This window comes from Pseudophryne corroboree, chromosome 11 (genome assembly GCF_028390025.1).
Source record: "Pseudophryne corroboree isolate aPseCor3 chromosome 11, aPseCor3.hap2, whole genome shotgun sequence".
Lineage (NCBI taxonomy): Eukaryota > Metazoa > Chordata > Amphibia > Anura > Myobatrachidae > Pseudophryne > Pseudophryne corroboree.
The window spans coordinates 30353160-30378641 of NC_086454.1; the positions used below are offsets into that span (position 1 = coordinate 30353160).

Sequence of the window (25482 nt, forward strand, 5' to 3'; positions counted from 1 at the left end):
TGCCAGACAATGTTCTGTCAAATGTGGTGGTTGTAATGCCCCTTCTACATAACTGATTGCAAGAATAAACTCTTCCTCCTGTAATCTAATGGGTGCTAACTATTCTGCAATGGGGGTGGGGGGTGGGGGGGTCAGGGGGGTTGTCTATGTGTGGGTGGGTGGGTGGGTGGGGGTGGGGTTGGTCGGGAGCACTGCCTCTTCCATCTGCAATCTGGGCTCTTCCAACTCTTCCTTCTGCAGTCTGGGGGGCACCACTTCCTCCTGCCATCTGTAGCGTGCCCCTACAGGTCTGCAGGGCACTGACTCTTCCCCCCTGAATTCTGCGGGCCACTGACTCTTCATCCTACAATCTGTGTTGCATGGCCTGCCATCTGTGGGGCACCACTTCTTCCTGCCATCTGTGGGGCACCACTTCCTCCTGCCATCTGTAGCGTGCCCCTACAGGTCTGCAGGGCACTGACTCTTCCCCCTGAATTCTGCGGGTCACTGACTCTTCATCCTACAATCTGTGTTGCACGGACTCTTCCTCCTGCCATCTGTGGGGCACCACTTCTTCCTGCCATCTGTGGGGCACCACTTCTTCCTGCCACCTGTGGGGTGCCCCCGCAGATCTGTAGAGCACTGACTCTTCCCCCTGTAATCTCTGTTGCACTGACTCTTCCTCCTGCCATCTGTAGGGTGCCAACTCTTCCCCCTGTTATCTTGGACCGTTGACTGTTCCTTCTCCAATCTGGGGGGCCACCTACTTCTTCCTCCTGCAATTTGAGGGGCACCTACTCCTTCCTTCTGTTATTTGTGGGTGCTGAGTCTTCCTCCTGCATTTTGCGGGGCACCTACTCCTTGCTCCTGTAATCTTGAGCTGCTGTCTTCCGTCAATCTGGGGACCACCTACTCCTTCTGCCATCTGTGGGGTGCTGACTCTCGCCTCTTCGATCTGTGGGCACACTAATAAGGACAGGAGCAGCCTATTACAGCTTCTCCCTTTATCACCCTGTCTCACGTAGTCGGTCACAAATATAGCATATTATTCTGTTGTAAAGTAAACTTCAGTCTGATACGTTGTACAGGGGGACGGAGGGTGGGTGAGGGGTTTCGAGGGGGCTGCTTTTTGGAGAAAGTCGTAACATCGTTTGTTTCAACTTATTATTCAGACATTGCTCACCGACCCCTGCCATATTTCTGTGAAATCCTTTGTGTGTGATGCCGCTTATTTATAGCATTCTCCAATGATCATGGAAGCTGGAGTTATTGCAGAGGTTTGTGTACAACGGTTATTACTGCCAGTGACATGTAGCGGAGAGTCCCCCCGTATCTGCGTGCATGTGGGAGGACGGTGTACAGGCGGAAGCCCCTCCCGGCCGGGCAGGAGTCCCTATGTGCAGTATGTAGGCAGCAGGATTGTCTAAGACGGAGAGGTCTGCTATGGATTACATTGACTAGAGTTTAATGTGCACATTTATCAGTGAACAGTACAGAACACGGCTTGTTCCACTGCAGGAGCGGACTACCTGTCGCCCGCAATGCGTATTTCTGGTGTGATAAGTGACGAATCAAAAATAAACAAATATCTGTCCCATAGCTGCATTTTTGTAGCCACTAAGAGACACAATTTATAGGCGCTTTTAGCCATTGTGTATAGTGTAACTGCACTCGGTATTGTGTAAAGTGTAACTGCACTCGGTGTTGTGTATAGTGTAACTGCACTCGGTATTGTGTATAGTGTAACTGCACTCGGCATTGTGTATAGTGTAACTGCACTCGGCATTGTGTATAGTGTAACTGCACTCGGTATTGTGTATAGTGTAACTGCACTCGGTATTGTGTATAGTGTAACTGCACTCGGTATTGTGTATAGTGTAACTGCACTCGGTATTGTGTATAGTGTAACTGCACTCGGTATTGTGTATAGTGTAACTGCACTCGGTATTGTGTATAGTGTAACTGCACTCGGTATTGTGTATAGTGTAACTGCACTCGGTATTGTGTAAAGTGTAACTGCACTCGGTATTGTGTATAGTGTAACTGCACTCGGTATTGTGTATAGTGTAACTGCACTCGGTATTGTGTATAGTGTAACTGCACTCGGTATTGTGTAAAGTGTAACTGCACTCGGCATTGTGTATAGTGTAACTGCACTCGGTATTGTGTAAAGTGTAACTGCACTCGGCATTGTGTATAGTGTAACTGCACTCGGCATTGTGTATAGTGTAACTGCACTCGGTATTGTGTATAGTGTAACTGCACTCGGTATTGTGTATAGTGTGACTGCACTCGGTATTGTGTATAGTGTAACTGCACTCGGCATTGTGTATAGTGTAACTGCACTCGGTATTGTGTATAGTGTAACTGCACTCGGCATTGTGTAAAGTGTAACTGCACTCGGTATTGTGTATAGTGTGACTGCACTCGGTATTGTGTATAGTGTAACTGCACTCGGCATTGTGTAAAGTGTAACTGCACTCGGTATTGTGTATAGTGTGACTGCACTCGGTATTGTGTATAGTGTAACTGCACTCGGCATTGTGTAAAGTGTAACTGCACTCGGTATTGTGTATAGTGTAACTGCACTCGGTATTGTGTATATGCACTCGGCATTGTGTAAAGTGTAACTGCACTCGGCATTGTGTATAGTGTAACTGCACTCGGCATTGTGTATAGTGTAACTGCACTCGGTATTGTGTATAGTGTAACTGCACTCGGTATTGTGTATAGTGTAACTGCACTCGGTATTGTGTATAGTGTAACTGCACTCGGTATTGTGTATAGTGTAACTGCACTCTGCATTGTGTCGGACCGGTGAACACACATGCACAGAGGACCAGACACTGCACTCGGCGCGTCGCAGGGATGGGCTCCTTTCTGATAAATGCACCCGATAGGATTGCATATTGCGTTGCGACCCTGGGTGGTAAGATCCCTGCCAGATCCACTTCAATATGCGATCCATGATAAATGGGCCCCTTATGCTACAAGGCTTTCTCCCTAGCAGGCAGCCAGTGCACATTCACGGTCATTCCAGCTATTTTTATTAGAAACAATGAGCTCAGTTCAGCTAAAATGCCAAAGCTCGTTAGTATGCATGCACTTCCTGAGCCTCTACCAGTTATAGCTAATTAGTAGTATCTGAACTGCACTCGGCATTGTGTATAGTGTAACTGCGTTCGGCACTGTGTATAGTGTTACTAGTTTGCACTCGGCACTGTGTATAGTGTAACTGGTTTACACTCGGCATTGTGTATGTTGTAACTGCTCTTGGCACTGTGTATAGTGTAACTGGTTTGCACTTGGCACTGTGTATAGTGTAACTGGTTTGCACTTGGCACTGTGTATGGTGTAACTGCGCTCTGCACTGTGTATAGTGTTACTGGTTTGCACTCGACATTGTGTATAGTGTAACTGCTCTTGGCACTGTGTATAGTGTAACTGGTTTGCACTGTGTGTAGTGTAACTGGTTTGCACTCTGCACTGTGTGTAGTGTAACTGGTTTGCACTCGGCATTGTACATGGGGTAACTGCACTTGGCACGGTGTATAGTGTTACTGGTTTGCACTGTGTATAGTGTAACTGTTTTGCACTCGGCACTGTGTGTAGTGTAACTGGTTTGCACTCAGCACTGTGTATAGTGTAACTGGTTTGCACTCGGCACTGTGTATAGTGTAATTGGTTTGCACTCGGCACTGTGTGTCGTGTAATTGGTTTGCACTCGGCATTGTACATGGTGTAACTGCACTTTGCACTGTGTATAGTGTTACTGGTTTGCACTGTGTGTAGTGTAACTGGTTTGCACTCGGCACTGTGTGTAGTGTAACTGATTTGCACTTGGCACTGTGTGTAGTGTAACTGGTTTGCACTCGGCACTGTGTGTAGTGTAACTGGTTTGCACTGTGTGTAGTGTAACTGGTTTGCACTCGGCACTGTGTGTAGTGTAACTGGTTTGCACTCGGCACTGTGTGTAGTGTAACTGGTTTGCACTCGGCACTGTGTGTAGTGTAACTGGTTTGCACTCGGCACTGTGTGTAGTGTAACTGGTTTGCACTCGGCACTGTGTGTAGTGTAACTGGTTTGCACTCGGCACTGTGTGTAGTGTAACTGGTTTGCACTCGGCACTGTGTGTAGTGTAACTGGTTTGCACTCGGCACTGTGTGTAGTGTAACTGGTTTGTGCTCAGCAGCCTGGCAGGAATAATGGAATGCTGTGACTGCACACAGAGGCCCATTTACGGCTGAGTGAAACCTTGATCGCTGATTACCGCCACAGTGTGTTCCCTTCCCATGAAAGAGCCGTTCTCTGCGCTCAGCTCCATAAACACCAGGACATTGCTTCAGGCGCACGCTCCGGAGTCAGACAGGGCACGGATTCAGCAGGTACATTATACGTCTTTGATGTGAAGTGTGCCCCCTCCTGCCGGCCCTCCAGCTGCCCACATCCTGAGAACTGATCTTACTTGTATCTAGAGTTACATAAACATCCATTCCTCCGGCGTCACCGTAGCCTGTAATCAATGCCTCTCCAGTGTAATGTCAGCAATGAGGCCTCTGTGTATCTCCGTGCTCCGTATTTATGTCAGGGTATTGCAGTATAACTCATCACAGAAATAAAACGTCACATTGTTCCGCTGTTACTGCTGTACGTAGAGTGTATGCCGGCCACTTATGCTTCTGTCTTGTCACTCGACCCAAGAGCTGAACATCCGTATTGCTTCCAAGTCACTCGACACATGCCAGTAAATGAGAAACTGCCATCCTGTCCCAGGGGTGAGCGTTACGTTTCATTCCTAAAACCAATCTTCCAGGATGACACTTAGCAGAGCCGTGCGATATAAATTGGTGACCAGTGTCCTCTTTACTATTAATATCCGTCTGTATCTGTTGTAGTGAACTGTAGAACGTATTGGACCTGCTTAAATACCTTCTGGAAATAACCGTTCCCTGCCCCCCATGTGTATGATGGTATAGCGATTATAGTGTCCGGATATTGTCCCCCACCCCCATCTTTTCCCAGTCTGACGTTGTGTAGATGACGTATGATCCGGAACCCCCCATCACCCGGATTCCTGGCTGCGCCCATCAATCAGCCCCATCTTTCCCGTAGTTTACACTTTGCAAATCAGAATCTTTAAGATTGGATATTCTGCCTGAGCTGTAATGCTGCAGAATTCAGCAACGTATACAGGGTGAATGCATTAGACCCGTGAACTTCATATGTGTTGATGTTATTTTCCCCAGAGACTCATCACTGACTTTGGCTTTATCTGTTGCCTCTTCCCGTCTACTTGAAGTCCTCAGACAACCATGCGCCCATCATCGGCGTGACTGTGTACAGAGGAGACACCGTTTCTCCACGGTGAATTTGCATTTGAAAGCTGAAGACTCTCTATAAAGTGGTCGGGGAACAGATGAGACGGTAATTACTGAGCACATCGGTCTATGGGAACCAAGTGGTCTCCTCGGCTCCTGATGAAGGACTTCTTAGAAGTTTATTGGTCTTGTTTTTTGCACTCTCTGCACTTGTGCTAGAAGTAAAGCTGACCGGTACCCTATAGGAAGGTGGTGGTGGGGTGTATGGGGGCTGGGGATCCAGTATTTAGTCTATAATCTCACTAGGTTATAAATTCCTTGTGATGTCTGGTCAAGCCCAAGCAGGCCCCAACAAAAGTGTAGCTGATGGGCTCACGTAGCAACAGATTAGGGGTAACTATCCTACAGAATCCTCATAAATATGTATATGGTAATTTGTAATCCTTCAAAAGGATCAGACTTCCAATAAGGGAAGTTCGTGTTTCTAACATGTCTCATACTACATAGCTCCCAGCTGCCCAATTTTACGTTACCCGACTGTGGGCCCCATTGTGTTATTAGCTGCCCCTGTCCTACAGTAATTAATTGATATGAAATGTTGGAGGTATGCTCAAAGGGGTCCATTAAAATCTATTTAAAGCGACGTTACCGCCTACTAGTACAACCCTTGGGGCTTCGGGGGTTGTAGATGATTTTGGGACCCCTCCATCCCTGTATATAGAACATTTTAAGCTTTCCGTCTTAATGTGACTATGGAGGGGGAGTGAGCCGGAGGGGCTGCAGTGAGCCACGGAGACCCGGGGAAAATGGCTGCAAGGGTCGAGCACATTGGTAACATGTAATAATTAAATTAAACAGGAGGGTTTATGGAGAAGAGCGGGGATAACGGGGAAGAAGCATTAGTAATGGCACTCTACTGAACTGTAACTTTACAAGGGGAATTGGTAGCAAACTAGCAAAGCAATATATAATTCCGAGACAAGATTATAATTATACATCGATCTCTTAATGATTTATTTGCTAAATACAAAAGGGACTAAAAGTCAAGTAAAGTTCTTTTCTTTTTTTTTTTAATAGGTTTTTTTTTTTTTTTTAAAGCATGTTACAAAGATTCCGTGAAGCAAAAAGTCATTTACCAGCAGCGGGTATCCGTGCCAGCGAGCATGACCTTTACAGCGCGGAAACTGCGTCTCTGCCCAGCACATTCATACATTGCTGTCACTCGCCCCGTACATGAAATTCCAGGGACACGAATCCGGACTTGGAACATCTTCCAATTAAAACATTGTGTTTTCTGACTCATTAGTTCCGAGTCTCGCTGAAGTGCACGGGGCACATTCCCCGGCTCAGCAGCCAGTAATACGCAGTTACTGATAAACAAACATGGATCATTTCACCCTGCGCGACGCAGCCCGTGCATCGGAATCCTCTCCTACCTCATTACAGGCTGGAGGCGGCTGATGGAAACTAGACGAGGGGGAAACATGTTCATTTCTCCCTTCCCAGTGACATAACAGCCATGTTTATTACATTCAGGGCAGATGTATTAAGCCTGGAGAAGTGATAAAGCAGTGATAAGTGGAATGTGATAACGCACCAGCCAATCAGCTCCTAACTGTCGATTTACATATTGGAGCTGATTGGCTTTGTGTGAGAGATTACATTACATTATGATACAATGACATAGAGGCCGAAGAGAAAAAAACTGCTTCTCGCCGTTATAGAACCTGAAATGTATCTTGCAGCGGACATTGGGTCTCGTCCTATGGGGGGAATTCAATTAGCTGAGGTAATTTACTAATCGATCCCCTGGGGGCTATTTGTCCTATGGGGGGAATTCAGTTAGCTGAGGTAATTTACTAATCGATCCCCTGGGGGCTATTCAGTTAGCTCTAACGCCGGCACTTATCTGGGATTTTTTTTGTGGCAACCACAGATGTCCCCACCCCCCAAAAAAATCCCAGATTATTGCCCTGTTTGTGGTCGCGAAAAACACATGGGACCGGGAACTTATCTTGGTTTTACGTGTTTTCGCGAGAAAAAACGGTGTATAATTAACTAGCCCAGTGCAAAACATCGGTCAAAAAATTGCGATAATACCCACGAAAATGTAATAGGGACAATTAAATTCCACGCAAATGATATGTTGATGGAGAAGGGGATTTTAGCCGTACTCTGCCCTGTGTGCAGATAACACAACACACAGTGCTACGTGCAAGAAACCAGATCCAGTGTCACCTCCGCATCTCCGATGTCACACCTGAAAACCCAAACGTTTTATTTAGTGAAAGCGGCTGATGTAAATCGGACTTAATATGGTGTTTGCACTTCGGACATTGGTGGTCATTCCGAGTTGTTCGCTCGCTAGCAATTTTTAGCAGCCGTGTAAACGCTATGCCGCCTCCCACTGGGAGTGTATTTTAGCTTAGCAGAAGTGCGAACGAATGTATCGCAGAGCGGCTACAAACGATTTTTCTGCAGTTTCAGAGTAGCTCAAAACCTACTCAGCACTTGCGATCACTTCAGACTGTTCAGTTCCTGTTTTGACGTCACAAACCCGCCCAGCGTTCGCCCAGCCACGTCTGCGTTTTTCCAAACACTCCCTGAAAACGGTCAGTTGACACCCAGAAACGCCCCCTTCATGTCAATCACTCTGCGGTCAGCAGTGCGACTGAAAAGCTTCGCTAGACCCTGTGCAAAACTGCATCGTTCGTTGTGCCTGTGCGCCGCGCGTGCGTATTGCGCCGCATACGCATGCACAGAACTGCCGGTTTTTAACCTGATCGCTGCACTGCGAACAAATGCAGCTAGCGATCAACTCGGAATGACCCCCAGTGTCACATCCTCCGGCCGCTCTGCATATCACTAATAGTTTGTGGTGGTTCCTCTGATAAATACCCATCTTCTTGCAGACTCCTAAGTGCAAAAACCCAGCAATCTGTTGGTGCACATGGTGAATGCTTCGCAGATCAGATACATACATACATGTAACACATTGTGGGTCTGCTCTCCCGTGCAGGTGGCAGGCACTGCATACAGTAATGTAGTGCAGAATCTAGGATGCGTGGATGGCGGCATTATTATTATTATTATTATTACCAGTTATTTATATAGCGCACACATATTCCGCAGCGCTTTACAGAGAATATTTGCCCATTCACATCAGTCATTATCCGGAACATTGCGAAGTGTACATATTCGGATTGCTTTCCATCCATATTATATACGTCCTTATATCTACTGGAAGTAGAAAGTTATATTTAATAGGCAGATATTACTGTGCCCGGTGCGACACACAGTACTGGTGGTCTGAGCATGAATAACTCTAATTACCATAAACCAATCCCGACATACAGGAAATATACCTGCAGAAGTGACTTGTGTCTATGCTGCACGTGTGACCCTTGGGTAGGTCTGTCCTGTATTCCCCTGTACTCTGCGGTGCCTCCTAGCTCTCTGTACTGCCCTCTCTGGTGTTATTAGAGCGAGGTCTGTTCATCTTGGAGCTCTCTGGTCTCTTTCTGCCAGTACATAACCATGAACAGCCCTGGCAGAGTATCTCCATGCACTCTGTGTTGTTCCTTTAACCACCCTGGACTGCGGTTCCATATTTTCATATGTATGAGCGTCTCGCTGTCGTCTCCAAGTACTCTGGACTGTTGGCACGGTTTACTGAGACTAACACACAGAGACGGCTGGAAGATACAGGCGAGTTTCCTAGTATTGTTCACTTAGACACATCTATAATGTTGTGTAAGTACTGTACACTTCTGTCACTCACGTTACAGGTGTGCGACTCAGTACTGTACAGTTCTGTCAGGTGTGCGGCACAGTACTGTACACTTCTGTCACTCACATTACAGGTGTGCAGCACAGTACTGTACACTTCTGTCACTCACGTTACAGCTGTGTGTATCAGTACTGTACTGTCACAACTGAGGGCCTGAGCTGACGGGAGGCAGCCTCAGTTGTAGGGGCTGAGATGTACCGGAACCTGGGAGGTTGTATCAGACCCCTGGACATGTAAGTAACATGAGGAATAACCGCCCGAGGGCGTGACCACGACAACTTGAATAAAAGTCAATGATGTTTATTTATGACAAAACTCCATGCATCACAGTAGCAGTAAAAGAAACATAAAATCAGCAGAGAAATAATACAGTTCCTGGGTACTACAGGGTGGCAGGGGCCACAGAGCTCTGGTAGTATGAGACAGTTCTTATTATCTGCGAGTTGGAAAGTCCTTACCAGGCCCGACTGTAGCAATGAAGAAAGCCCAGGATCGTACCAGCTGATGTTCCAGGGAAAGCTGGACTGCTGTAAATAAAATAGCTGCTGTGGGTTCTGGTTGGAACCAGACAGATGTTGGCACGGAGTGGGTACTGGCTGGAACCAGTTAAATAATAAATGAAGCTTGAGAGCGATGCAATATGAATGAAATGTAGAACTTGAGAGCGGAGAAATAATAATACCGGTGGAGAGTGGTAAACTGTAGAAAGGACACCGGCCCTTTAAGAGAAGCTGTACTCTGCTGGAAGCTGGGCTGGAAGCAGGTAAAGTTGTAGCTGGAAACAGATGAATCCACAATGGATCGGAGAGTCAGGCTACACCGCAGGTGGAATGCCGGTGCGGGTCTCTATGGTGGAAGTCTTGAGACAGGAGCTGGAACCTGGAAGACAATCACAGGAGAGAGACAAACTGGAACTAGGTTTGACAACCAAAGCACTGACGCCTTCCTTGCTCAGGCACAGTGTATTTATACCTGCAGCAAGGAAGGGATTGCTTCCTAGGCAATTATGCAGATTAACAATACTGACAACAGATTGGAGGAAATGATCAGCTGACAGAATCCAAGATGGCTGCGCCCATGCAGACACTTGGAGGGAAGTTTGGTTTGTAATCCATGTGGTAATGAAAACAGTAATGGCGGCGCCGGCCACTGGAGACAGGAGACGCCAGGCAGACAAGTGCACATCCAACCACGCGGACACAGCGGAGGCCGCGGCTGACGTAATCCACTCTGACACTCTGCATGCAGAAGCTCAGGGACGGCGGCGGAGGCCGCGGGAGACACCATGCCAGATGTATTATGGCGTTACTGTGACAGCGTCTCAGAGAGACAGGAGAGGATGCAGGAATGTGAGCACTAGGATAACAGACGGGATCCGGTGCTGGAGCGCTGAGCCAGCCTTAGGAGGCATCTGATGGGTAAGAAATGGCGTCCAGATACCCGGATCGTGACAGCACCCCCCCCTTTAGGAGTGGCCCCAGGACACTTCTTTGGCTTTTGAGGAAACTTGGAATGGAATCTCCGGACCAAGGCAGGAGCATGGACATCAGAAGCATTGGTCCATGAACGTTCCTCAGGGCCGTAACCCTTCCAGTCAATAAGATATTGTAGTTGACCGTAACGGTGACGTGAGTCCAGGATCTTAGCCACTTCATACTCAACGCCTCGTTGAGTTTGGACTTTCGGAGTTGGAGGAAGTGAGGAATGAAACCGATTTTAAGATCAGCGGTTTCAACAGGGAAACATGGAATGTCCTGGGTATTTTTAAGAAGGGAGGCAACTGGAGTCTGTAAGCAACAGGATTGATGACTTGTTCAATCTTGAAAGGACCGATATAGCGAGGTGCAAACTTCATACTGGGAACTCTTAACCTCAAATTCTTCGTGGATAACCATACCCGATCACCCACCTTGAGAGCAGGAACTGCTCGACGCTTCCTATCCGCAAACTTCTTGTACCTGAACGATGCCTTGAGCAGAGCTGATCGTACGCTCTTCCAGATATTGGCAAACTGATGCAAGGTGATATCCACTGCGGGAACAGAAGTTGCTGGAAGCGGTTGGAACTCAGGGACTTTAGGGTGGAATCCAAAGTTAGTGAAGAATGGTGTTGAAGCAGATGAAGAATGATACTGGTTGTTATGACAGAACTCGGCCCAGGGAAGTAATTGAACCCAGTCATCTTGAGAGGAGGACACATAGATGCGGAGGAAGGCCTCCAAGTACTGATTCACCCTCTCGGTTTGACCATTGGTCTGAGGATGGTAAGCCGTGGAAAACTTTAGCTTGACTTGGAGGACTTGACATAAACTTCGCCAGAATTTGGCTGTGAATTGAACTCCTCGATCTGAGATAATTTCTTCAGGAAGACCGTGGAGTCGGAAAATCTCTTGTATGAATACTTGAGCCAACTTGGAAGCTGACGGAAGACCGGTGAGAGGAATGAAATGTGCCATCTTGGTGAACCGGTCAACTACCACCCAGATGGTATTGAACTTGTTGCACATGGGTAAATCTGTAATAAAATCCATCGACAAATGGGTCCAAGGTCGACGGGGAACAGATAGTGGAACCAGTTGCCCCGCAGGCGACTGGCGGGATACCTTATGTTGAGCACACTTTGGACAAGACGCAATAAACTCCAAGACGTCCTTTTTCAGAGTTGGCCACCAATAGGACCTAGAGATAAACTCCAGGGTTTTTTGGATACCTGTATGTCCGGCAAAACGGGAAGCATGGGCCCAATGCATGAGCTTCTTCCTTAGCATCGGTTTCACAAAACTTTTCCCTGATGGGGGCGTAGAGTCCATCCCTACCGTGGAGAATGCCAACGGATTTATAATAGGATGCTTGTCTGAAGACTCTGACTCATTTTCTTGCTCCCATGAGCGGGAAAGGGCATCGGCCTTGCGATTCTGAGAGCCCGGACAGAACTGGAGTTTGAAGTCGAACCTGGAAAAGAAAAGTGCCCATCTGGCCTGACGAGGGTTGAGACATTGTGCGCCTTTCAGATATAAAAGGTTCTTGTGGTCTGTAAGTATGGTGATTGAATGAGAAGCTCCCTCCAACAGATACCTCCACTCTTCTAGAGCGAGCTTGATGGCTAGCAACTCCTGGTCGCCAATGGCATAGTTGCGCTCAGCTGGGGAGAACTTCCGGGAGAAGAAACTGCAAGGGTGTAAATGGCCATCTTTAGCCCTCTGAGATAACACCGCTCCTACTCCAACGGAGGAGGCATCCACCTCTAAGATGAAAGGAGAGTCGATGTCAGGCTGTTTCAGAACAGGCGCAGAGATGAACCTTTGTTTTAACAGATGAAATGCTTGCATGGCTTCTTCAGACCACTTGGACGGGTTAGCACCCTTCTTAGTGAAAGCAGTAATAGGCGCCACAATGGTGGAAAAGTCTCGTATAAACTTTCGGTAATAGTTGGCGAACCCTAAGAACCTCTGGACCCCTTTGAGGGTTAAGGGTACCAGCCAATTTTGGATTGCTTGTAGTTTCTCAGGATCCATCTCTAGTCCGGAACCGGACACAATGTACCCTAGAAACGGAATGGACTTGACTTCAAAGACGCATTTCTCTAATTTGCAATAGAGATGATTGACACGGAGACGGGACAGAACCTCTTTAACCCAAAAACGATGTTCCTCTAAATCGTTGGCAAAAATTAGGATATCGTCTAGATAGACCACGACATGACGGTATAGAATGTCTCTGAAGATCTCATTGACAAAATGCTGGAAGACAGCTGGAGCATTGCTCAATCCGAAGGGCATGACGAGGTACTCATAATGTCCGTCACGGGTGTTAAAGGCGGTCTTCCACTCGTCACCCTCACGGATCCGGATGAGATTGTATGCACCTCTCAAGTCCAGCTTAGTAAAGATGGTAGCTCCGCTAACTCTGTCAAAGAGCTCAGTAATCAGGGGTAAAGGATAACGGTTCTTGATGGTAATGTCGTTCAAACCTCTGTAGTCGATGCACGGCCGCAGACCACCATCTTTCTTCTTTACAAAAAAGAAGCCTGCGCCGGCTGGAGAAGAAGAAGGTCGAATGAACCCCTTTGCTAGGTTCTCTTTAATGTATTCCTCCATAGAATGCGTCTCAGGCAGAGACAACGGATAAGTTCGGCCTCGAGGTGGAACCTTCCCTGGAACGAGATCAATCGGGCAGTCCCATTCTCTATGAGGAGGAAGGATATCAGCAGAAGCTTTACTGAACACATCCGTGAAATCTTGATATGGAGGAGGTGGAACATCAGACGACCTGGGGGAGGAAGAACAGACAGGCAATACTTTAAACAAACATGTCTCAGCACAGGAGGAACCCCATGCCAGGATTTGCGTAGTCGTCCAATCAATTGTAGGATTGTTTAGACGGAGCCATGGAAGGCCCAGGACCACAGGATGTGTGGCTCTTGGAATCACTAAAAAAGAAATAAGTTCGGAATGAAGAACTCCCACTCTCAGACGAACTGGTAGAGTCCTTAGAGAAATGACTGTATCAAAAATCTTGCTGCCATCCACGGCAGTTAAGGAGATGGACGAAGGAAGTCTCTCGGTGGGTAGGGACCACCGTTTAACATAGGCTTCGGTAATAAAGTTCCCAGCTGCTCCGGAATCAAGGAGGGCAATGACGTTCCGATAACGTTGAGCAACTTGAAGCGAGACTGGGAGATTACAATCTTGAGGAGATGGAGAGGAGATCATTACTCCTAGCCGGCCCTCTCCTTGGCGAGCTAGGATTTGGAGTTTCCCGGACGTTTGGGACAGGCATTAATGGTGTGAGACGGAGCTGCACAATAAAGACAGAGAGACTCGGAGAGACGTCTTCGGCGCTCAGCAGGAGTTAAACGGGAACGGCCAATTTGCATGGGCTCATCTTTAGATGGTGACAGTTGGCGAGGAGGAGGAGCAGAAGATTTTGGAGCAGATGATCTTCCACGCTCAGTTGCTCTCTCTCTGAAACGTAAATCAACTTTCGTGCAGAGTGAGATTAGCTCATCTAACTTAGAAGGTAAGTCTCTGGTAGCTAACTCATCTTTAATACGCTCAGATAAGCCATGCCAGAATGCAGCATACAGGGCCTCATCGTTCCAGACCAGTTCGGATGCCAGGATCTGGAACTGTATCAGATATTGTCCTACAGTACGTGACCCCTGGCGTAAACGGAGAATCTCGGATGAAGCTGAGGTTACCCGGCCTGGCTCGTCGAAGATGCGCCTGAATGTTGACACGAATGCAGTGTAAGAAGATAGCAGGGTGTCGGACCTCTCCCATAACGGTGATGCCCAATCAAGGGCTGAGCCACTGAGAAGAGAAATAATGTAGGCAATTTTTGTACGGTCACTGGGAAAATTGCCAGGTTGTAGCTCAAACTGAATCTCACACTGGTTGAGAAATCCCCTGCAGAATCTTGGAGATCCGTCAAATTTTGCTGGCGTTGGAAGATGAAGACGTGGAGCAGAAATGGGTAAGGTGGGTGGGGTTATAGCTGGAGTCACTGTGGTTGACGCACCAGACGCGCCTGATCCACGGAGAGTTGTCTGAATCCCATCCAGCCGAGTAGAGAGATCCTGGAGACAGCGGATGATGTGGCCCTGTGCAGCCTCCTGATGTTCTAGTCGGGCTGCCAGTTCTTGCATCGGCCTGGCCGCTTGATCCTGGTCTCCGGCTGGATTCATTAGGTCAGTGCTGTACTGTCACAACTGAGGGCCTGAGCTGACGGGAGGCAGCCTCAGTTGTAGGGGCTGAGATGTACCGGAACCTGGGAGGTTGTATCAGACCCCTGGACATGTAAGTAACATGAGGAATAACCGCCCGAGGGCGTGACCACGACAACTTGAATAAAAGTCAATGATGTTTATTTATGACAAAACTCCATGCATCACAGTAGCAGTAAAAGAAACATAAAATCAGCAGAGAAATAATACAGTTCCTGGGTACTACAGGGTGGCAGGGGCCACAGAGCTCTGGTAGTATGAGACCGTTCTTATTATCTGCGAGTTGGAAAGTCCTTACCAGGCCCGACTGTAGCAATGAAGAAAGCCCAGGATCGTACCAGCTGATGTTCCAGGGAAAGCTGGACTGCTGTAAATAAAATAGCTGCTGTGGGTTCTGGTTGGAACCAGACAGATGTTGGCACGGAGTGGGTACTGGCTGGAACCAGTTAAATAATAAATGAAGCTTGAGAGCGATGCAATATGAATGAAATGTAGAACTTGAGAGCGGAGAAATAATAATACCGGTGGAGAGTGGTAAACTGTAGAAAGGACACCGGCCCTTTAAGAGAAGCTGTACTCTGCTGGAAGCTGGGCTGGAAGCAGGTAAAGTTGTAGCTGGAAACAGATGAATCCACAATGGATCGGAGAGTCAGGCTACACCGCAGGTGGAATGCTGGTGCGGGTCTCTATGGTGGAAGTCTTGAGACAGGAGCTGGAACCTGGAAGACAATCACAGGAGAGAGACAAAATGGAACTAGGTTTGACAACCAAAGCACTGACGCCTTCCTTGCTCAGGCACAGTGTATTTATACCTGCAGCAAGGAAGGGATTGGCTAGGCAATTATGCAGATTAACAATACTGACAACAGATTGGAGGAAATGATCAGCTGACAGAATCCAAGATAGCTGCGCCCATGCAGACACTTGGAGGGAAGTTTGGTTTGTAATCCATGTGGTAATGAAAACAGTAATGGCGGCGCCGGCCACTGGAGACAGGAGACGCCAGGCAGACAAGTGCACATCCAACCACGCGGACACAGCGGAGGCCGCGGCTGACGTAATCCACTCTGACACTCTGCATGCAGAAGCTCAGGGACGGCGGCGGAGGCCGCGGGAGACGCCATGCCAGATGTATTACGGCGTTACTGTGACAGCGTCTCAGAGAGACAGGAGAGGATGCAGGAATGTGAACACTAGGATAACAGATGGGATCCGGTGCTGGAGCGCTGAGCCAGCCTTAGGAGGCATCTGATGGGTAAGAAATGGCGTCCAGATACCCGGATCGTGACATGTACACTTCTGTCACTCACATTACAGCTGTGTGTATCAGTACTGTACACTTCTATCACTCACATTACAGCTGTGTGTATCAGTACTGTACACTTCTATCACTCACGTTACAGCTGTGCGTATCAGTACTGTACACTTCTATCACTCACGTTACAGCTGTGCGTATCAGTACTGTACACTTCTGTCACTCACGTTACAGCTGTGCGTATCAGTACTGTACACTTCTGTCAGTCACGTTACAGGTGTGCGGCTCAGTACTGTACACTTCTATCACTCACATGACCGTTGTGAAGCTCAGTACTGTACACTTCTGTCACTCACATTACAGGTGTGCGGCTCAGTACTGTACATTTCTGTCACTCACGTTACAGCTGTGTGGTTCAGTACTGTACACTTCTGTCACTCACATTACAGCTATGTGTATCAGTACTGTACACTTCTGTCACTCACGTTACAGCTGTATCAGTACTGTACACTTCTGTCACTCACGTTACAGTTATGCGCATCAGTACTGTACACTTCTGTCACTCACATTACAGCTGTGTGTCTCAGTACTGTACACTTCTATCACTCACGTTACAGGTGTGCGACTCAGTACTGTACACTACTACCACTCAGGTTACAGCTGTGCGTATCAGTACTGTACACTTCTGTCAGACACATTACAGCTGTGCGTCTCAGTACTGTACACTTCTATCACTCACGTTACAGGTGTGCGACTCAGTAATGTACACTTCTACCACTCAGGTAACAGCTGTGCAGCTCAGTACTGTACAGTTCTGTCACTCATGTTACAGGTGTACGTATCAGTACTGTACACTTCTGTCACTCACGTTACAGGTGTGCATCTCAGTACTGTACACTTCTGTCACTCACGTTACAGGTGTACTGCTCAGTACTGTACACTTCTGTCACTCACGTTACAGGTGTGCGGCTCAGTACTGTACACTTCTGTCACTCACGTTACAGGTGTGCGGCTCAGTACTGTACACTTCTGTCACTCACGTTACAGGTGTGCGGCTCAGTACTGTACACTTCTGTCACTCACGTTACAGGTATGCGGCTCAGTACTGCGCACTTCTGTCACTCACGTTACAGGTGTGCGGCTGAGCACTGTACACTTCTGTCACTCATGTTACAGGTGTGCGGCTCAGTACTGTACACTTCTGTCACTCACGTTACAGGTGTGCGGCTCAGTACTGTACACTTCTGTCACTCACGTTACAGGTGTGCGGCTCAGTAATGTACACTTCAACCACTCAGGTTACAGCTGTGCGTATCAGTACTGTACACTTCTGTCACTCATGTTACAGGTGTGCGTCTCATTACAGTACAGTTCTGTCACTCAGGTTACAGGTGTGCAGCTCAGTACTGTACACTTCTATCACTCACGTTACAGCTGTGCGTATCAGTACTGTACACTTCTGTCACTCACGTTACAGGTGTGCGGCTCAGTAATGTACACTTCTACCACTCAGGTTACAGCTGTGTGTATCAGTACTGTACACTTCTGTCACTCACGTTACAGGTGTGCGGCTCAGTAATGTACACTTCTACCACTCAGGTTACATCTGTGTGTATCAGTACTGTACACTTCTGTCACTCATGTTACAGGTGTGCGTCTCATTACAGTACAGTTCTGTCACTCAGGTTACAGGTGTGCAGCTCAGTACTGTACACTGGTATCACTCACGTTACAGGGGTGCGTCTCAGTCCTGCACACTGGTATCACACACTCACATTACAGGTGTGCGGCTCAGTACTATCACTCGCATTACAGGTGTGTCTCCATATTGTATGCTGTGCCCCCATGTGCACACAAGTGCGTATGCGTATGCTCACGCATTTCTGTGTGGATGTCTTTGAATCTACTTTTGGAAACCGTTCTGCGGATACATCTGAAAATGCACTTGATGGATAAATACTGTGTTTTTATGCGCATGGCCTCACTCCTGTGCAGCATATCCAAATCATTGCCGCCATAATACATGGTAATGTGCGCAGCGGAACATCGCGGTGAGGAGTGCTCCCACCAATCTCCTTTCATTTTTATTCCACCTATAACGTCATCAGACCAAGTCAGAAATATCCCTAATAGGTGGAAACGAAAGGGGTCGCCAAATGCTGATATATGAATCTGGGGACGGGCGCCTCGTCGCACTAATTGCCGCCACACAGGCGATCTAGAAACATTTGTTGCCACAGCGATAAAAATAAAACACAAGAATCGTAAATTCTGCTTTTTTGTTTCTTTGTTTAAGTTGTCAGAAAAAATAGTAATTGTATAAGAATAATACAGAATATGGGATCGGATTAGTAGTAATAGCAGTGACGTAGCTGCAGCACCCCCACCTCATCCCGTCATATTATTATTATCTGTGACCTATAATACCGCCAGCATTCTGCGACGGGAAGACGTTACAGACAGATCGCTAGGTAGCGGCTGTGAGCTGCGGCTCTGAGATCGCTGTGTAAAGTTTGCATTGGGAATGAATGGAGCAGTCATGTTTGAACAAGTGTTTTATTGTGGATGTAAAGTGCAATGAATAAGGATGACGGTGCCCTATTGAACCTGTGCGTTTCTGGATGGTGCCTCGGGCCTCATTTCACTTCAGAGGTCACAGAATTGTCCCTATATTCATAGAACAGGGATGGATGTCGGATCGTCTCTCTCATTACTGTCTGCAGGGCAGATCTCTTGTTCAGACGCGTCCCTCACTAACCGAATTACTGACTTACCCTGCAGGTGCTGTATTCCAGGGGTCACCCCTGCCCTCGCTTACCCCCTCTGATGCCGGCAGCGGTGGCAGAACTCCATGCCTGGGATCGTGCTTCATAATTACAGCTTTTTACAAAACATCAACAGTGGTCTTTGCCTCTATAAAATGTTCCCCCAAAGGCAAGTGAACAGCAGCCCTGCATCACATCACACGCACGCACGCACGCACGCACACATCTATATTTTACACAGTACTGTGCAAAAGTTTTAGGCAAGTGTGGTAACAAATGCTGCAAAGTAAAGGGCCCGATACACTAGAACGATAATACCCGATTTCACCCCAATTCGAGCATTCGGGCCGATTTATTGGGTGAAATCGGGCATTTTCGTTGTACTTTACAGCCGATCCGATGCACGTTCCTATGAGCATCGGATCGGATCACCCTAGAGCCGACATATCACGAGTGCTGCACTCGTGATGTGTCGGATCCCGCAGGAATGGATGGGATAGTAAAAGACACATCGTATCTTTTACTATCCTGCCACCCGGGAGGATGGCGGGAGATTGAAGGGAAATCCTAGACGACATGACGGAACGTCATGTCGTCTTAGTGTATGGGGCCCTTAAGAACGCTTTCACAAATAGAGTTAATAGTTTATTTTTATCAATTGACGAAATGCAAAGTGAATGAACAGAAGAGAAATCGAAATCAAATCAATATTAGGTGTGACCACCGTTTGCCTTCAAACCAGCATCAATTCTTCTAGGTACACTTGCACACAGTTTTTGAAGAAACTCGGCAGGGAGGTTGTTCCAAACGTCTTGGAGAACTAACCGCAGGTCTTCTGTGGATGTAGTTTGCGCAGATCCTTCTGTCTCTTCATGTAATCCCAGACAGACTCGATGATATTGAGATCAGGGCTCCGTGCGGGTCATATAATCACTTCCAGGACTCCTTGTTCTTCTTTACGCTGAAGATACAGTAGTTCTTAATGACAATGGGGGTAAATCAGACCTGATCGCTCGCTAGAGTTTTTTGCATTGCTGCTATCAGGTCAGAACTGCGCATGCGTATAGACCGCAATGCACAGGCGCGTTGCACAGGTACAAAGCGGATCGACGGATGGGTTTGTGCAAAGAATCCATTTGCACGGGCGAACGCCAGGAGATTGACAGGAAAAGGGCGTTTGCGGGTGGTATCTGACCGTTTTCTGGGAGTGGTTTGAAAAACGCAGGCATGTCCAAGCGTTTGCAGAGAGGGTTCCTGATGTCAATTCCGGGCCCGAACAGGCTGAAGTGTTCGCAGCGGCTGAGTAAGTCCTGGGCTACTCAGAGACTACACAAGATCTGTTTGTACAGCTCTGCTACACATGCGTTCGCACACTTGCACAGCTAAAATACACTCCCCCTGTAGGTGGCGACCATCTGATCACAGCAATGCAAAAAAAACCCTAGCGAGCGAACAGATCTGAATTAGGCCCATTGGCTGTATGTTTTGGGTCGTTGCCTTGCTGCAGAATAAATAATGTCACACGTGGGTGCTACGAATAGAAAATGGTTGTGGTCAACCCTAATTTCAGACTCGAATTGATTTGCGATCGCATCGCTGGCCGACGATTACCATGCTGGCCAGCCTCCAGCATGCGATCGTATGCAGTTGCAGTTTTGGTAAATTAGCAAAGCTGCAACTGAAGCTGAATAAGGTCCTTACTGTTTAGATAGAATAGCAGAATAGCATCAGAGGCATTTTGTGATGTAGAAACAGGTGCAGCTAAGTGCATCATTAAATATTAGCGGGAGCTGATTGATTTCATGCATCTTGTTACCAGTGAAACCAGTTGTTAGTTTTATTAAAGCATCCATAAAATCTAACAGTCAGCAAGTGGCTAGTGTAATGTAAGTGGGGCGGGACTGTTCTGTTATTAGGAGACTGGGACCAAATTGTGCTTCTCCCTGTAGAGTGACCGGGCTCAGTATTAGGGGTACATTTACTAAGTGGTAGAGTTGGCAAACCGCCACTTATCTGAGTATTTCATCTCCATATTTAAAGCATCAATAATGGTAAAAGCAAGGTCTGCTGTCTTAGTGTATTTACCCCTAAGATCAGCCTCTTGCTGTATCCCCTAATGGACCAAGGGTTCTAGGGAAGAGCCAATGATCTGGGTCTAAACGGGTAGGGACAGGAATTCTCCCAGGTTCTATGGGGCAGATGTATTAAGCCTGGAGAAGTGATAAGTGGAAGGTGATAACGCACCAGTCAATCAGCTCCTAACTGTCATTTTGAAAACCCATAATGATTGGCTGGTTCGTTCTCACCTTCCACTTATCTCTTCTTTATCACTTCTCCAGGCTTAATACATCTGCCCCTCTGTCACTGCTTGCAGACATTCCCAATCCAGTTCCTGCCGTCTGGCTCCTTCTCTTGCTGTTAAGGTGCGTACACACTTGCCAAAAAAGTAACCGACTTCGCTCATTTTCACCCGTCCTGAGCGTCGTCGTTTACTTTCTCGTTAAGTGTATATGCCACCACCCATGAGCGCTGCGCGGCCCCGCAGGTCATTAACGATCCTCGCTGTCCGCAGCGCACACAGCTCAATTTGAGCTATTGTCCGAAAGTTGCATGCACGGGCCGGCCGCTGCGTGACGTCACTGATGGTCGTCCTATCATATATGGTCGTCATATCGCTCAGTGTGTATGCCCTGCTGCCGACTGCCCTGGCACACTAGGCGACGTCACTCATAGAGCACATCGCCTGGTCTGTACCAACCTTTAGGATGTTACATTTTGTTACATGTTCTTTTCATCTTACCAGTAAATAAATAACCTTTTGGTAAAGAAAGAGAGATTAATGAAACCACATTCTTGGGGTTTACAGGAATAAATTGACTATCCTGGATCTTTGCCGTTCCATGTCCCGTTACTGCCTCTTCCCCTGGTGCGGAACAGGGCAATTCCGCAGATTTCTGAGTAAATGTTTCATTAACAAGAGGGGAGAATTGTGAGACATTATTAGAGTGCCTGTGAGTGCGGTCTCTGGTGGCTCCTTTTATATGAGCTATAGATTCCCTTCAACTATCTCAGCGGTCTGTAAATGTGCTTTGATCTCCCGTCTCCTTTGTGGATAGGAACACTATATACTTTCTTCTCAAATATTTGTCTTTGAAGAAATAATAATAAGAATGACTTTAATGCGACTGGGAAAGCAAAACGTCAATCGCAAAGTTGTCTAGGTCGGTACATTGATCAAAGGGCTCCGCCATTAACACGTCTGTCTAAGCAGCAGCATGCCGGCGCTTCTAAATGCTTCCATTCAGGCCTTTACATATACTGAGCGGATGATTTACTAAACAGAAAGAATCATTTATTCCTCATGGTAACCCGCAGTGTTCCTGTCACAGAGACTCGCTGAATGGTTGTATCACCCAGTACACTTACAGCTGTAGGTGGCACCAACAGAATACAGCTCTGTATAATCATAATGCAATTCTATTACACCCTGTACAGACATAGGACACTACACCCCCAACATGACCTGACCACTGGCCATGACCATAATACATGTATTACACCCTATACAGTCATAGGACACTACACCCCAACATGACCTGACCACTGGACATGACCATAATACATCTATTATACCCTATACAGACATAGGACCCTACACCCCCAACATGACCTGACCACTGGCCATGACCATAATACATGTATTACACCCTATACAGTCATAGGACACTACACCCCCAACATGACCTGACCACTGGACATGACCATAATACATCTATTATACCCTATACAGACATAGGACCCTACACCCCCAACATGACCTGACCACTGGCCATGACCATAATACATCTATTACATCCCATACAGACATAGGACACTACACCCCAACATGACCTGACCATAATACATCTATTACACCCTATACAGACATAGGACACTACAACCCAACATGACCTGACCACTGTACATGACCATAATACATCTATTACACCCTATACAGACATAGAACACTACACCCCAACATGACCTGACGACTGGACATGACCATAATACATCTATTACACCCTATACAGACATAGGACACTACACCACCAACATGACCTGACCACTGACCATGACCATAATACATCTATTACACTCTTTACAGACATAGGACACTACATCCCAACATGACCTGACCACTGGCTATGACCATAATACATCTATTACACCCTATACAGACATAGGACACTACACCCCCAACATGACCTGACCACTGGACATGACCATAATACATCTATTACACCCTATACAGACATAGGACACTACACCCCCAACATGACCTGACCACTGGATATGACCATAATACATCTATTACACCCTATACAGACATAGGACCCTACACCCCCATCATGACCTGACCACTGGCCATGACCATAATACATCTATTACACTCTATACAGACATAGGACACTACACCCCAACATGACCTGACCACTGGCCATAATACATCTATTACATCCTATACAGACATAGGACACTACACCCCCAACATGACCTGACCACTGGCTATGACCATAATACATCTATTACACCCTATACAGACATAGGACACTACACCCCCAACATGACCTGACCACTGACCATGCCTATAGTACATCTTTCTGCTGCGGGGTACACTGGGCTCCACATGTCTGGACAATGGGGTGTAGAGTAGGATCTTGATCCGAGTCACCCAGAATGCACAGCGCTGCCTCCTATATCACCCCGCCTCCCAGCACAGAAGCTCAGTTTGTCAGTTGGTGCTGCAGTAAGCAGGCACTTAACAGAGGGGCTGCTCCAAGCAGCCCTGAGAAAAGCTTTTTATGAGGTAAAAAGTGAAGACTTCAAGGGCAGCAGCGGTGGTAAATGTCTTGTGACATTCACTGTTGCCGCTCCGGCTCTCCCCAGCGGCGCTGTACACTCCCGAGCCCTGGTTGCTGGGTACCTACAGCGGAGGCTCCGGTTTTCTTCATGTTAGACACACACGGCTGGGGCTCTCCAGGATCGCGTGGCCATGCTTCGGGAGGTGGTAAGTGGGTCCCGCTTGCAGGACCCGGTCTTTATCGCGATCCGGCGCGGTCAGTGGGAGGCGGGTCGCACGCGCTGGCCGTGGACACTGTGGCAGTACAGGCGATCCCACTAGATCATCAGGGCATGGGACAGGTCAGGTTTTCTCTATAAACTGTTTTATTAGAGCCCGCAGTACCCGGTGGTTTTGCCAGCAGGGGGATAGAGCTTGAACCTGAAGCCCCTCCCCCAGCCCCAGGGCGCCATTTTCTGCAAATGCTCCCGCCCTGGAGCTGCATATCTGTCTCTCCCTCACTCCCTGTCAGTGTCTGGGCGCCATTATCCCTCGGCTCACTGTTCCTGGGACTGCTTGGGCAAATCCTCCTGTGTAAAGCCGCCTGGTTGTCAGTGCTGTGACTTTACATGACACTTAAGTATTCTACCTGCCTTTTTAGTCAGTGTTAGTAAGAAAGAGTGCATTTAGTCAGGGGTTTATAGTACAATTACCCTGTGATATACATCCAGTTCTTACTGTGTACTGTTATATCTATTGTTATATAGCTGTGTAAGCTAGTCCAGTGCAGTATTATTGTCAGTAATAACCTCTGCATTGTACAAACTGTGACTATTTGTGTGTGCATTTGATAGCTGAGTGGTGTCCATCTCGTGTCTTTCACTCAACTTGCTATCCCTATATTCTATAACCTGAGGGGGCTTGGTGCGTCAGGTGTTATTTAATATAGGATTTTTACAAAGATATACTGTATTACGTATTTTTCTCTGTGATTTAGTCACCATATATCTCCTTTATCTCTGCTGGTGCTGACTACACTGCGCAGGGGTTTGGGTTTAGGGATATAGTGCTGCTAATAATTGTACTGTGTTACCTCATACTGCAAGTTATATCATGTCTGCTTCTGAGGGTAACGGTTCTGGGGCGGAACACACTGCTGGTGTTGCTGAAGCCACAGGCACATATGGGGAGAATATAGCAGCTGTGGGCTCTAGTTCTGGGGGCTCCTTGCCCCCCAGTGGGACTGTGGCAACGGAGGCAAATACTGACCCTCCGTGGGCCGCTTTTTCCACGCTTCTGCATACGCTAGTTCATAAACTAACACCCCCTATGAGACCCCCAATGCCGGTACAACCGTATGTGGTCCCTGCAGCTAACCCGCCGTGGGCGGACGATTTATCTGCTCAATTAAAGAAGTTGAACCAGTCCCTGACTACTAAAAAGTCTGACCATCGCTCGCCTAAGTCCAAGAGGTCCTCTAAGAGAGCGCTCGTCTCCTCACAATCCACTGCTGTCACTGACACCTCGTCTGATGAAGACAGCACATACACTGACCTCACAGGTTCTGACTCAGATACGGCTGATGGGGAGGGTGGTTCACATGTGGATGTTCCTGATCTTTTGGAGGCTATTAAGTTAATTCTGCAGATTCCTCCTAAGAAACCAGATAGGTTCAAGCATCAGAAGGTGATTAAACAAGTTTTACCTCACTCTGACCACCTAGTGGTTATACGTCAGGAACCCTGGAAGAAGAAGATCCTCGCTCGCTATCCCCTCGCGCCAGAGCTATCTAAGAATTGGGAAACGCCTCCTCCAGTAGACTCGCATGTGGC

At 47.5% G+C, this 25482-nt stretch overlaps 1 protein-coding gene across 2 annotated transcripts in view; it reads left to right on the top strand.

Annotated features, from left to right (window-relative positions):
• The window catches only part of GALNT18 (polypeptide N-acetylgalactosaminyltransferase 18), a 374597-nt gene that overhangs the window by 109091 nt on the left and 240024 nt on the right, over window positions 1-25482 (top strand). Inside the window, exon 1 of one of the 2 annotated variants that reach the window (XM_063946433.1) lies at window positions 23701-23878. The exons of the other annotated variant lie outside the window; for it this stretch is intronic. Coding sequence (XP_063802503.1) covers window positions 23716-23878 — 163 coding nt within the window. The 5' untranslated portion in view covers window positions 23701-23715. Of the gene's footprint in view, window positions 1-23700; window positions 23879-25482 lie in introns of those variants that run through there. 2 annotated transcript variants of the gene reach the window in all.